Consider the following 14,952-nt stretch of genomic DNA (forward strand, 5'->3'; position numbering starts at 1 on the left):
ACCAGCTTCAGCGCTGCTGTCAAGGGAGATGAAGAACAGAGCCCACCTTTTCCATCCTGGAGCCTTACATCCAAGACTACATGAGCTACTGATCTCCACTCTGTACAGAGAGGTCCAGATGGTGTCTAAGACCTGGAGCAATTGGAGAGGGGCTGGTGAGGGAGGACAGTGCGCTAGCGGAAGGAGACCAAGGCAGGCAGCAGCGTTTTCAAAGAGACTGTGTTCATTGGGAGCCAAGGGACTGGTGGGATGTTAGCCCATAAATTGCCACATTGGTGGCTGTTCCAACTTTAGAATTCCTCTCAATAGAGCCAATAAAGAGAAGGGATGTGGATGTTGTTTCCCATTACACCTGGGCTGTCACTGTCCCGTCTGTCGTTAAATATACAGGGACCATGAGAAAAGCTGCAGAGCTGTTCTGCAGTCACAGCCCTGGCCCCTCCTGAGCGCTCTGGGTGCTGTGTGATCCATGGGGGCTGTGTTCAGGGCCTTTTCATGGGGCACAGTCATGCATCCTTCCCCTACGTCCTTAGGAAAGTGCTGGTGACTGAGTCATGTCAGAGACATGATTAACACAGGAGCCCCAGTAGAAGCCATTCAGGCAGCCCACCCCCTCCACGTCGGTTGATGGCTCTGCATTCAGCACACCTATGGAGTGCACCCCCATCTAACCTAATGCCCCGGATGTGGAGCACAGCTGTGTCTGTGAAGGAGGGTCTGACACACAGGAGTCCTGGCAAGAGACTCTGGCCCATAGTCCCACCCTGTCCCCTCCGTTGGTACTGCCCCAGCAATGCAAAGGGGTGGAAACAGGCCTCAGCTCCCCAACAGAGGCACGGCTAGCTCCTATCCCACCCAGCCCATTCAGTGTAGGATGGACCCCGATTCTAAAGGGACAAGCAAGACCCAGGCAGGAGCCCTGCCCCTCTGTGATTCTACCCTTCCCCCTCTTCTTTCCCCCAAATCCCATCCACTAGACAGGCCGGAAGCCAGAGCCAAGCCATGGTAAGAGCCGCCCAGGGAGAAAGGGCCACGATGGGGAACCCCAGATGCTCCAGCTGCACTGGGCAGGTGGTGGGGACTTGGGGAAAGATGAGCAGGAGCAGGGCCTCATAGCGAGGGGGATTAAGGACATTCTCGTTCCCCTCCCCACCAAGAAGAGGCTCGTGCCACCCATGAGCTTCAGGTATGCGCAGAGCAGCACCGCAGGGAATTCAGACTTGGCTGGAGTGATATGTGCTCCTGGAAGCCATTACCAATGGGTGGAGGTCAGCCCAGCCCCCAGGCTGCTCTAAACTCCACTGAGGCAGATAGAGAACTGTCCAGAGAATCAAACCACTGTAATTGGCCCCTTGCCATCCCTGCTCTCTGCAGCGCAAGGGGGAGCTCTGCTGGGACAGCAGAGAATCGAGCCAGGCCTGTCAAAACTGAAAGATGAGATTACCAAGCAGTGTCTTGATTCCAGAAGTTGGGGCTCTAAGAAAGACGGGAAATAGTGCGAGACTGCTGATGAAATCCCAGGAGCTGGCACAGCTGGCAGGATCTCAAGTGGAGCACCCACAAACGCAGGCACTGAGGGTTAGTTAGTGGTCACACAGTCCAACAGTTGCAGAGATGCTGTTGCCCTCTGCACTTGCCTGAAGAGCCCCGTGTTGTAAGGAACAGGGTTACACTACAGACAGCCGGACATAAGACTGACGGGCTCAGAGAGCCGCTGGGTTCCTGAGGCACAGCTCAGAGGTTCTCTTCCCCTAGTCAGGCATGAGACATGCACACACCGGGTAAGCAAGGCCATGCACATTCTCAATAGACATGGGAGTGACCCAAGCCAAACTCCACATGCCTGCTGCTAGCTCTCTATTGGACCCACACAACTCCTTCCCCAATCTAGGTTCCCTAAAAACTTGGTGATGATGGAAATTTGGATGCAGGGTGTGAGGTCCATCTCGAGCACTAGAGCAGCTCTCACTGCTCATGGAGTGCATGTAGGGGTCAGGATCAGACTGAGGGGCAGCCCAGCAGGGCTGTGTTTGCCAGGCAACTCTCTCCAGATCCTTCTGTCTCTGAAAGCACGTTTGTATTCCCCCTCTTACTGCGGAGCTGCAGGAGGGGCCCAGAGCTCCCTCGTCAAAGGCGGCTGTGCTAATGACAGGCCTCATCACCAAGGGGTGTTGGGAAGAGTTCAGGTTCTCCACACAGTTCCACACATCTCCCTAATGAACTTAGCTCTGGCCCCAGTTATTGCAGCATCCGAGCGCCTCGCAATCTGTAACATATTTATCAGAACAACACCCCGTGCGGCAGGCCCGTGCTACTAACACCACTGGGCAGTTCCCAAGGCCAGAAGGCACCACTGTGATCACCCAGTCTGACCCCCTGTCTAGCACAGGCCAGAGACCTCCCCCACAATAACCCCTAGAGCAGAGCTGTTAGAACAACATCCTGCCTTGATTTAACAGTTCTCAGTGATGGAGAATCTACCCCGGCCCTTGGTAAATTGTTCCAATGGTTAATTACCCTCCACACATCCCTGCGCAAGGCTGTCATCCATCATTGGAACCCTGAGGAGACCGTCCTTAGGAAGCTGTCACCTGTTGGTGTAACCTTACAGGGAGCTTCACGAGGAAGTTTTGCCAGTCAGTGGAAGCCTATTCGGGCCCTGCTGGTTGCCAGCTCCAGGCCTTCAGCCCCCGGGGCTGAAGCAAAGAATGTCATGGAGATCTCTGGAAGTTAGGGATTCCGTGACTTCCATCACCTCCCTGACATAAACAGTCTTAATAATGGCCAATGGCTCTGTAATCACATCAGCCAACTGCCTCAGCATCCTTGGATGCATTGCATCTGGCCCCATGAACTTGTGCATGTCCAGCTTTTCTAAATACTCCTTAACCTGTTCTTTCACCATGAGGGCTGCTCACCTCCTCCATATACTGTGCTGCCCAGTGCAGCAGTCTTTGAGCTGACTTTGTCTGTGAAGACCGAGGCAAAAAAAGAATTGAGTACTTCAGCTTTTGCACATCATCTGTCAGTAGCTTGCCTCTCCCATTCAGTAAGGGGCCCACACTTTCCCTGAGCTTCTTCTTGTTGCTAACATACCTGTAGAACCCTTCTTATTATCCTTCTCATCCTTTGCTAGCTGCAACTCCAGTTGTGCTTTGGCCTTCCTGATTACACGCCTGCATGCTCGAGCAATATTTTTAAACTCCTCCCTAGTCATCTGTCCAAACTGCCACTTCTTGTAAACTTCCTTTTTTGGTTAAGCTCATCAAAGATTTTGCTGTTAAGCCAAGCTGGTTGCCTGCCATGTTTGCTATTATTTCTGCACATCAGGATGGTTTATTCCTGCGCCCTCATTAACACTTTTTAAAATACAGCCAGCTCCCTTGGACTCCTTTCCCCCTCATATAAACCACCCATGAGATCCTGCCCATCATTTTCCTGAGGGAGTCAAAATCTGCTTTTCTCAAGTCCAGGGTCAGTATTCTGCTGTTCTCTTTTCTTCCTTTTGCAGGATCTTGAACTTGACCATCTCATGGTCACTGCTACCCTGGTTGCCACCTACTTCTACTTCCCCTACCAATTCTTCCCTGTTTGTGAGCAGCAGGTCAAGAGAAGCATGGGCCCTAGTTGGTTCCTCCAGCACTTGCACCAGGAAGTTGTCCCCAACACTCTCCAAAAACTTCCTGGATTGTCTGTACACTGCTGTATTGCTCTCCCAGCAGATGTCAGAGTGATGGAATTCCCCCATGAGAACCAGGGTCTGTCATCTGGAAACTTCTGTTGTCTGAAGAAAGCCTTGTCTACTTCATCCTCCTTTTCTGGTGGTCTATATAGCAGATGCTCACCACAACATCACCCTTTTTGCTCTCACCTCTAAACTTATCTCAAAGACTTTCAAAAGGCTTTTCTCCAGTTTCAGACTGGAGCTCTAATCAATCATACTGCTCTCTTACGTACAGTGCAACTTCTCCACCTTTTCTCCCCCGCCTGTCCTTCCTGAACAGTTTATACCCATCTATGACAGTGCTCCAGTCATGTGAGTTACCCGACCAATTCTCAATTTTTCCAATCACATCATAGTTCCTTGACTGTGCCAGGACTTCCAATTCTTCCTGCTTGTTTCCCAGGCTTCTTGTGTTCATGTACAGGCACCTAAGGTAACTAGCCGATTGCCCTACATTCTTAGTGTGAATCAGGAGGCCTCCCCTGTTGCAACCTCCTCCTTGTGTTTCCTTTCAGTATCCCACTTACCTCAGGGCTTAGGTCTCCATCCCCATGTGAACCTAGTTTAAAGCCCTCCTCACTAGGTTAGCCAGCCTGCCTGTGAAGATGTTCTTCCCTCTCTCTGGTTGGAGAATCCCATCTCTTCCTTGCAATGCTTCTTCCTGGAACAACATCCCATGGTCAAAGGATCCAAAGCCCTCTCTCTGACACCAGCAGCGTAACCACACATTTATTTCCACAATACAATGTTCCCTACCGGGCCCTTTTCTTTCAACAGGAAGGAATGACAAGAACACCACTTTCCACTTCAAACTCTTTTATCCTGCTTCCTAGAGCCACATAGTCTGCAGTGACTTGCTCAAAGTTATTTTTGACTGTATCATTGGTGCCCATGTGGAGAAGTAGGTAGGGGTAGCACTCTGAGGGCTTGATCAGTCTTGGCAGACACTCCATCACATCCTGAATTCTACCTCCAGGAAAGTATCACACTACTCTTGTTTCCTGTTCCGAATGGCAGATGGGTGACTCCATCCTCCCTATGAGGGAGTCCCCAACCACCACCACCTGTCTCCTCCTCTTGGGAGTGGTGGAAATGGAACCCCCATCTCTAGGACAATATAACCCATGCCTTCTGGTTGATGGGGTCTCCCTCTGTTCTCTTCCCTCTGATGACTCTTCCATTCTCCGATATAATACCTGTACAGAGAGCCTGAAAACAGTGTCTTGCCTCTTTGTGCATTGGGGGTACATGGGTTCTCCTCTTTCTTCTTCTGGAGGTTACATGCTGCCAATTTTCTTCCCTGTTCTGCACTGCCCTCTCCGATTCTTCTGCATGCTGTGCTAGCAGTAACAAAAGCTCACTTCTAGCCATCAAGTAAAACTGGGATATATGATCTCTTTACCCTCTAAACCATGTAATTTCCTGTCTTGGGGGAATCTCACAATTGTCCCTCCATTTGAGCTGGGAACAACACCCCAATATCTATTAAACACTTAAAAACAGCAGCTGTCACATGTCTACACTCGTCTATCTGCATATCACTACAAGCTAAGTTAGACAGGCTTTGCTCTGGAGATAGAGAAACAGCACTGGAACAACTTACATTATTTTGGGAAGCCAAGGATCTCTTGGAAATGAGCCTATTCTCCCTGTGTATCTATGACTATCTTCCCATCTGTGTGCCCCTTTCTTGTGGAAACAGTCTTTGCTGAAACCTCTGTGAGTCTGGGCCCAGTCACCGTGGTGCTCAGCTGTGGCCATGTTACAGGGTCAAGGTGTGAAGCTGACCTTTGCCTCAGACTGCTTTAACCCAGACAGATCATCAAGATGAGGAGCCCATGTCCATTGTATTTATCCTCCTGCCACTTCTGTGAGACAGGGCAGGGCTATTATCCACCTGTACAGAGGCCCAGAGACAGCCAATGGAATCAAATCAAGTCCTCTTGTGTCACATAGCAGTCGCACAGCAGTGCCCAGACCACAGGCTCCGCAGCCCAGCCAGGTTGGGGCTGGCTGATTGTAAGAGCTGCCCAGGAATCCCAGGCCACTGTGGGGAGCCTCAGGGGGGTGCTTCCTGGGGGGTGCCTCCTGGGAGGCAGGGAAATGGGATTGGGGCTGATCTTGGGCCCTCCAACCTCATGACCAGCACAGGTGGATGGTCAGAGGCTCCTCACTGTGGCTCACTGTGCAGCTCTTATGATAGTCGGGCTCTGGCTTCCAGCCAGGCCAGTGAGCAGAGCCTTGGGGGAAGCGGATGAGCAGGGGGCAGAGCCACGGGAAGAAAAGATGTGGCAGGAGCCTCAGGAGAAGAGGGGGAGTGTGGAGTAGCCTCAGGAGAAGAGGAGGAGCAGGAGTGTGGGTCACAGTGGGGGCTCCTGCCTCTGACTAGCTTCTGCCTTGTGAAAAGATGGTCACCTTACACTGCATGGGCTGGGTGGGGCTAGGAACTAGCTGTGCCTCTGTGGGGGAGCTGAGGCCCGTTTCCACCACTTTGTGAGCAACTGGGGCCAGGGAGGAAACCTGCGTCTCTTGCCAGGACTCCTGTGTGTCAGTCCCTCATTCACACATCCAGCTCTGCTCTGCCTTGGGAGCATGACAGTTGGATGGGGATGGGCTCAGTAGATGTGCAGTGTACAGAGCCATCAATGGGGGAGGGGCTGCCTCAATGGATTCTCTTGGGGCTCCTGCATTAATTATGTCTCTGACACGACTCAGTCACAAGCACCTGGCTGAGGGCGTAGGGGAAGGTGGGTGTCTGTGCCCAAATAATAGCCCCTGTCCACAGCTGGTGCAGCCCCCTGGAACACGAAGCACCCAGAGCGCTCAGGAAGGGCCAGGTCTGCGACTGCAGAACAGCTCCACAGCTTTTTTCATGGCCCTAGCACTGGAGATCGGACAGAGACAGGCCAGGTGTAATGGAAAACAATGTCCACATCCCTTCTCTTTATTGACTGTATCAACAGGAATTCTGAGGTCAAAGCAGCCACTGACATGGATCTTTATGGCCCAGCATTCCACCAGTCCCCTGGTTCTCCACAAACACAGTCACTCTGTAAATGCTGCTGCCTGGCTTGGTCTCGTTCCACCAATTCCCTGTCTTCCCTCACCATCTCCTCTCTTATTCCGCCAGGCCTTAGATCACTTCTGAAACTCTCTCTACAGAGTTAAAATCAATAGTTCATGTCATGTCAGATGTAAGCATCCAGGATGGAAGAGGTGGTCTCTGTTTTTCATCTCCCATGTCAACAGTGCTAGAGTCGGGTGACAAAGTGACACTTCACTTGATGAACATCCTGATTATCCTTGCATGAAGGTGTTTGCTTTTCATGCTGTACACAGTTGGGTTCATGAGGGCTGGGACCAGAAGGTAGACATAGCCGAGGAGAATCTGAAGCAAGGGAGGAGAGTTCTTCCCAAATCTGTGTAACACAGAAAGGCCGATCATTGGTGTGTAGAAGAGCAGGACAGTGCAAACATTGTAGACACAGGTGTTCAGGGCTCTGATGTGCTCCACAGGAGACGCAATGCTCAGCACTGTTTAGAGGATCATCACATAAGATAGGAGGATGAGCAGTGAGTCCAACCCCACCATGGAGATTATTATGAACAAGCCATAGATCCTGTTGATTGTGATATCCAAACAAGCCATGTTCATGACCACTTGGTGCAGGCAGTTGGAATGAGAGAGGACATTGGCTCAACAGTATCGGAACCATTTCAGGAGAAAGGGGAGTGGGAATATTAAGGTCACCCTCCTTAGCACACACACCAGTCCCATCTTGGATATTCTCGGCAGGGTTAAGATGGAAGCATATATCAGGGGGCCACAGATCACAACAAAGCGGTCAAAGGCCATCAACAAAAGGTCGGAGGATTCAATGAACGAAAGTGTGTGGATGAAGAAGAGCTGGGCAAAACAGGTGTGACCAAGAGTGGGAAAAGCCCAAGACCAGGTCAACGCCACTCTCCAGCCACTCCCCATAATTGAGGTTCCATTTCAGCGAGTAGCTGTGGATATTCTGGGTTCTTTCCAGAAAAAGACACCCAGATGAAAGCAGTACATACTGACTTTGTTTTGCCACCCGATGGCCTGAAGCAGTAGCTTTAAGCAACACCAGGCTAAAAGTCTGTGCCAGGCATTAACAGACATTTTTGCCAGGATAGGTTGGACCTCCGTCATCCTTACAGATTTGGGAACTAATTTCCTGGCAGGGACCAAGCCTGTGGAAAGTTCATGGGTTGAACCACGCGGTTGCCACCCCTTACCACCATCAAACAAATGGTCTGGTGGAGATGTTAATGGAACTTTGGGGCCATGATACATAAATTCGTAAATGAGCACTGCAATGATTGGGACTTAGTGTTGCAGCAGTTGCTCTTTACCTACAGGGCTGTACCACATCCCAGTTTAGGGTTTTCACCATTTGAACTTGTGTATGGCCGCGAGGTCAAGGGGCCATTACAGTTGATGAAGCAGCAATGGGTGGGGTTTATGCTTTCTCCAGGAACTAACATTCTAGACTTTGTAAGCAACCTACAAAACACCCTCTGAGACTCTTTAGCCCTTGCTAGAGAAAACCTAAAAAGATGCTCAGGAAGAGCAAAAATCCTGGTATGATAAACGTGCCGTGACTCACCCAGCCAACTATCCAATACCATGCACAGAGGAGCCATTGGAGAAACTGTGACGGGCCCAGTTCATCTCTACTTTAGACTTAACCAAGGGGTACTGGCAAGTACCACTAGATAAATCTGCCAACGAAAGGTCAGACTTCATCACCCACAAAGGGCTGTATTGATGTAATGTGCTCCCTTTTGGTCTGCAAAATGCACCCACCACCTTCCAGAAACTTGTAGATAGTCTCCTAGTCGGATTGGGAGAATTTGCAGTCGACTACCTTGACGATGTGGCCATATTTTCTAATTCAAGTGTATAAGGGAGGTAGGACTAACTGTTAAGGCTAAAATGTGTCAAATAGGCCTAAACAGAGTGACTTATCATGGATACCAGTTGGGTCAAGGAACTATAAATCCCCTACAGGCCCAAGTGGATGCTATCCAAAAGTGGCCTGTCCCAAAGTTGAAGAAACAGGTCCAATCCTTCTTAGGCTTGGCCGGATATTATAGGTGATTTGTACTGCACCACAGCCAAATCACCGCCCCACTGACAGACCTGATCAAAAAGAAACAGCCAAATGCAGTTCAGTGGACTGATGAGTGTCAAAAGGTCTTTCACCACCTTAAAGCAACACTCAAGTCTGACCCTGTGCTAAGGGCCCCAGACTTTGAAAAACCCTTCCTAGTAACCACAGATACGTCCGAGCGTGGTGTGGGAGCAGTTTTAACGCAGGAAGGACAGGATCAAGAATTCCATCCTGTCATGTTTCTCAGCAAAAAAAAACTGTCTGAGAGGGAAACTGACTGGTCAATCACTGAAGAGGAATGTTACGCCATTGTGTGTGCTCTGGAAAAGCTACACCCATACGTTTGGGGATGGCGTTTCCACCTGCAAACAGACCATGCTGCGCTGAAGTGGCTTCATACCATCAAGAAAAATAACAAAAAACTTCTTTGGTGGAGGTTAGCTCTCCAAGATTTTGATTTTGAAATAAAACACATTTCAGGAGCTTCTAACAAAGTGGCTGATGCACTCTCTCGTAAAAGTTTCCCAGAATCAACTGTTAAAATTGTCCTTGAAACGTGCGGAAAATTGTTAGTTTTTATATAATCAATAGTATATCTAAAGGTGCATGTGTCTTATTAACTCCGTTTTCTCCTAGAGCTCCAGGAAGAAATCACAGCCAGTGTGGAACAGGCTGTCCAGCACTGTCTGTTATTTGGTATGTGTGTCAAATATAAAGGGAAGGGTAACAACCTTTATGTATGCAGTAATATAAAATCTCTCTTGGCCAGAGGTACAGAATCACTTAGCTATAAGGGGTTAATGAGTTCAATTAACCTTGTTGGCACCTGACCAGAAGGACCAATGGGAAAAGAGGATACTTTCAAATCTGGGATGGGGAGGAGGTTTTGGTTGTGCTCTCTTTGTTTGTTCCCTCTCGGACAGAGAGAGACAAGCAGGTAAACCATCTCTTGAAAAGATACTTTGAAATTATACATGTAAAATTACTGAAATTGTAAGTAAAGGCAAGGAAATGCATTAGGTCATCTTTTGTGTTACTCTGAAAATGTTCCCTATGCTAAAAGGGAGTTTAATTCCTGTTTTTTGTAACTTTGAAACTATACTTAGAGGTGAATCCTCTGTGTTTAACATCTTTTTATTTACCCTGTAAAGTTACCTTCCATTCTGATTTTACAGAGGTGCTTCTTTTACTTTTTTCTTTATAATAAAGATCTTGTTTTAAGAATCTGATTGATTTTAGTGTCCTAAAAATGAAGGGTCTGGTCTGTACTTTTATTAAAGGCAATTGGTTGCTATATTATTCTGAAGCCTCCCCAGGAAACGGGGTGAAGGGCTTGTTGGGATATTTTGGGGAAATAGGAACTCCAAGTGGTCCTTTTGTCTATATCACTTGGTGGTGGCAGCAATACCACCCAAGTACAAGGAAAGGAGTTGTGCCTTGAGGAAGTTTTTAACCTAAGCTGGTAGAAAGAAACTTAAGGGGTCTTTCGTGCAGATACCCACATCTGTACCCCAGAGTTCAGAGTTGGGAGGGAACTCTGACAAGAGGCATAACTTTGGGAATCCCTGGATCCTGGGTCCGTTTTCATCCTCAGGAAGCAAGGAAGGGACCTTTCCTATAGGAATGATCCGAGAGATATTTCCATGTAGGGAGCCTTGTGGAATCTCCCTTCCCTGGCCTGCACCCTGCTTTGCAGTGTAAGAAAGGGGGCTGCTCGGGAGAAATCTGGTCCTATATTCTTATTCTTATTATTTTATTATTTCATTATAACTTATTTTATTTCATTTCAGCAAGAGCACAGTTGTGATAGCATCATTGTTACCACTCAGCCACCCCCAAGGTATCCATATGACAAATCAGAACGATAGAAGCAGTGATGAAAAGCCTGTATTCCGGTAATAGATTCTCTAGCAGGGCTGGCAATGCAGTCCAGGTGGGTAGCATCAACAGACATCACCTATGATTTGGCCTCCTGCAGTTTGCCATTGGCTGTGACAGGGGTTAGGGCTGGTGCACGCGAAGCCAAGTAGCTGAGTTTCCCTGATGGCCAAGTGGCCCCCAAGGGAATGTGCAGGCATGCTTCATATAGACGGCTGACCTCTTATCTGAACAGATACTGCCTGTTGCCCATGCAACCTCTCTGATGACTTCTTGTCCTTTAGGGTGAAGACCTCTGGTGTCAGTGACTCCCCTTCTAGCAGGAATTGGGTAAGTTGGAAGGTTTCAGTATCTTTAAAATGTGAAGTGAAGGGGAAAGGCTGCAAGCTGTTTACCTTGGCAGATGTTCTGTGCAACAGCAGAAGATTCAGCTGGGCTGTCGGGGTGACTCAGTGACAGGGGCTGGAGGGCAGACAGCGCTAGGTAGCTTGGGAACCCCTTCACTACAGCTGCCCATGCTCCATGGTGGGTTATTCGAGCTACACAGAATTCTGACATAAAAAGTGAGCTCGGAGTGTAAAATCCCGATGCCCCGAGTCAGGATTTCTCAAGGGTTCCCATTTCTAGAGGTACCGTGTGCTCTGGGCCCGATCCTGCCAGGGGCTGAGCAAGAGGAGGCCGCACAGAATATACAGACAGTCAGAGAGAGAGAGAGAGAGTGAGCAATAGACTATTTGCCTGTGTGCAATGAAGTGCATTTCCATGAATACTCATGCATTTGACTTTGAAATCCACTTCCTGCAAACCATCATCTTGCTTGAATAACAAGTGCTGGGGTTACTATGTACTAGAGACTGACAGCTCAGGGAATGAATATTTTCTATACGGATCCCAATGCCTGTTACCACAAAACTTTTCATTGTAATACAAGTATTAGAAACCAAACTTCCATGACATGCCTGTATATCAAAAGCCAGCAAGAGAGTTGTTGTAACCTCTACAGGAAGGAGCAGTGGTAACTTTACTGCTTAATGGCTTTCACTTTAGAAAGTATTATAGAAGTACTCCACATACTGTTTGCAATGGCTTTGTGCTATTAACTCTTTGTTCAGTGGAGAGTTGTATGATTCTGCCACCTGGTGGTAACTGAGAAGTAGCTGTTTCTAAAACTTACATTTAGGGTTACGAACACAATCCCCCTGCAATAAATGTGCAAGACTTTCCAAAAACTCCTGAGAGAACAGAACCACTGGTCTGTGTTTCAGGAAAGTAGAGCTGAAGTGCAGGAAAGGAGAGTGTAATAGTGGTTGTATATAATTTGAACCCATCACCGCTTACATGAGCAGGGCTGAGGTAACTTGTACGCTCAAGTTACTTACTTACAAATAGTGCAAACCTAGTGTTTTCACTATTCACCCATATGTATCGTTATCCTCACATCCTCATAACTGAAGTAACTATCTGTGTTAGCTTGTAACTTGCCAAATACCTACAGATCATTGCATGGGGAGAGGATGCAGGTCCTGAGAGGTTGAAAAGAAGGCTATAGGATGATTGACCTCTCTCGATTGAGTCAACATAGGCCAGGCAAAGCACTTCAGCTCCTCTTGGAGGGATTTTGGGGGGTCAGAGTGTATCACCAGGAGCAGTTGGTAAGGGAAAGTTAAAGGAGTCCTGTTCTGATTGAATTTATACATATAAATTTGTGGTGATGACATTCAAGGCAATGTTATTGAATTAAGAACTTGTGCCTAAGAAGAACAGGAGTACTTGTGGCACCTTAGAGACTAACAAATTTGTTAGTCTCTAAGGTGCCACAAGTACTCCTGTTCTTTTTGCGGATACAGACTAACACGGCTGCTACTCTGAAACCTGCCTAAGAAGGTATCTCATATACTGCAAAGAGGCAGTGGCGTAATTTGGACTCTCAGGAGTAGAGAAATTTAAAAAGTATATACAAGAGACAATGGAACACGTTTATAAATAGCTTCAGTGCAGGACAGATAAATACAATTACAGTTTTTTCCCATGCACTTGCCATGTGTTTACGCACATCTCATAATACAATGGGCCACACTCAGAAGTGGAGGGCCAGAAAGGGTGTCTGTGGGAAAGTCACAATTGTAAAATCACACAGCGCTCAAGTAGGTTGCGAAACTCCCAGCAACAAGACATCAATGGGGCCAAGAGTTTAGCAGGATTCAAAGAGGGACAGGATGTTTATATGGCTAACCAGAAATCTATTTACAGCAGTGAGGATTGTTTCAAAAACTCTTCGATGCGCTCTAAACCTTCCTGATTTGAACTGCAAAATTTGTCTAATTAGTGGTTTGAGGTTATTTCAAAGCTTCCTATTGCAGGGCATCTTCCACTTCCTCTGAAGCATCTGGAACTGGCCACTGGATACTAGTCTAAATGGGCTATGGGTCTGATCCACTCTGGCAATGCCTATTTTCCTATTTGTTGTGTAAATCCAAGATTATGTTTTTGCTGGGAGTCTCTAGACTTGCACTGAGAATAGAAAGATGTCTTGCTAAACGTCATCCAGTCTCCTGTCCTTTTTCCTTTTAGGAAGGAAAGTTCAGGACTCCTCGGACCTCCCCAGGACATTATGTCAACTGTCAATGACACCAAATTCAGCTCTGCAGTGTTCCTTCTCACCGGGATACCTGGGCAGGAAGACGTCCATCTCTGGATCCCTATTCCTTTCTGCTTAATGTATGTTATTTCAATAGTAGGAAATTCAGTCATTCTGTTCATTATAAAAACAGATCCAAGCCTCCATGAGCCCATGTACATTTTCCTTTCCATGTTGGCCATCACAGACCTTGGCTTATCGATATCCACCATGCCGACGACACTGGGTATATTCTTGTTTAAATTTAGAGAGATCAGCCTTGATGCCTGTTTTGCTCAGCTGTTCTTCATCCACTTGTTTGAATGCACTGAATCCTCTGTGCTTTTGTTGATGGCCTTTGACCGCTTTATCGCAATCCGTGACCCACTGAGATATGCTTCCATCTTAACTCTGCCAAGAATAGGCAAGATGGGACTGGTGTGTGTGCTGAGAGGGGTGGCTGTAATGCTCCCACTCCCTATTCTCCTTCAACGGTTCCGATATTGTCGATCCAATGTCCTTTCCCATTGCTACTGCATAAACCAGGACGTCATGAAGATGGCTTGTTCTGATATCAGAGTAAACAACATCTATGGCTTGTCTGTTGCTCTCTTGACGGAGGGTCTGGACTCGCTGCTCATCTTTCTCTCTTATGTGATGATCCTCAAAACAGTGCTGAGCATCACATCCCAGGCGGAGTGCCTCAGGGCCCTGAACACCTGTGTCTCCCACCTCTGCGCCGTCCTCCTCTTCTACACACCAATGATTGGCCTGTCTCTGTTACACAGATTTGGGGATGGCTCTTCTCCCTTGCTTCAGATTCTCCTGGGCTACATTTCCCTGCTTGTCCCTCCCCTGATGAATCCCCTTGTGTACAGTGTGAAAAGCAAACACCTTCGTGTGAGGATAATCAGGGTGTTCATCAAGTGAAGGGTCAGTTCATCATCCTGCTCCAGCATTGATGACATGGGAGACGAAAAATACTGGCCGTCTATTTCATCATGGACCCTTAAATCCGAGACAACATGCACTACTGATCTCCATTATGTAGAGACATGTTCAAAAGGGGTCTAAGGCCTGGAGCAATAGGGGAGGGGCTGGTGAGGAAGGACAGTGCACGGGAGGGGGAAGAAGACCAAGGCAGGCAGCAGCATTTACAAAGTGAATTTGTTCGCTGAGAGCCAGGTGACTGGTTGGATGTTGGCTCACAAAGAACTGTATGCATGCCTGCTCCAACCTCAGAATTCCTGTCGATACAGTCAGTAAAGAGAAGGGAGGTGGATGTTGTTTCCCATTACACCTGGCCTGTCACTGTCCCATCTGTGGTTAAACATTCACGGGCCATGAAAAAAAGTGCAGAGCTGTTCTGCTGTCACAGTCCTGGTCCTTTCTGAGTGCTCTGTGTGCTGCATAGTCCATGGGGTCTGCATCAGCTGGGAACATTGGCTATTCAAGGGGCACAGACACCCACCCTTCCCCTACGCCCTCAGCCAGGTGCTTGTGACTGAGTCATGTCAGACACATGATTAATGCAGGAGCCTCAGGAGAAGCCAATCAGGCAACCTCCTTACCCCTTTCATGGCTCTGCA

The 14,952-nt window shown here is 48.1% G+C and overlaps 1 protein-coding gene across 1 annotated transcript; it reads left to right on the forward strand.

Moving 5' to 3' along the window:
• Positions 1–13,357: 13,357 nt before the first annotated feature.
• On the forward strand, positions 13,358–14,293 carry LOC128832561 (olfactory receptor 51G2-like). Its single transcript, XM_054020061.1, has one exon. The coding sequence runs from the start codon at positions 13,358–13,360 to the stop codon at positions 14,291–14,293; it is 936 nt and encodes a 311-aa protein (XP_053876036.1).
• The last annotated feature ends 659 nt before the right edge of the window (positions 14,294–14,952 follow it).

The sequence above is a fragment of the Malaclemys terrapin genome, chromosome 1 (assembly GCF_027887155.1).
Source record: "Malaclemys terrapin pileata isolate rMalTer1 chromosome 1, rMalTer1.hap1, whole genome shotgun sequence".
In the NCBI taxonomy this organism is placed as follows: domain Eukaryota; kingdom Metazoa; phylum Chordata; order Testudines; family Emydidae; genus Malaclemys; species Malaclemys terrapin.

Excerpts from the sequence above, each read along its gene's own strand:
- LOC128832561 (XM_054020061.1), top strand. The coding sequence starts at position 13,358 with ATGTCAACTGTCAATGACACCAAATTCAGCTCTGCAGTGTTCCTTCTC.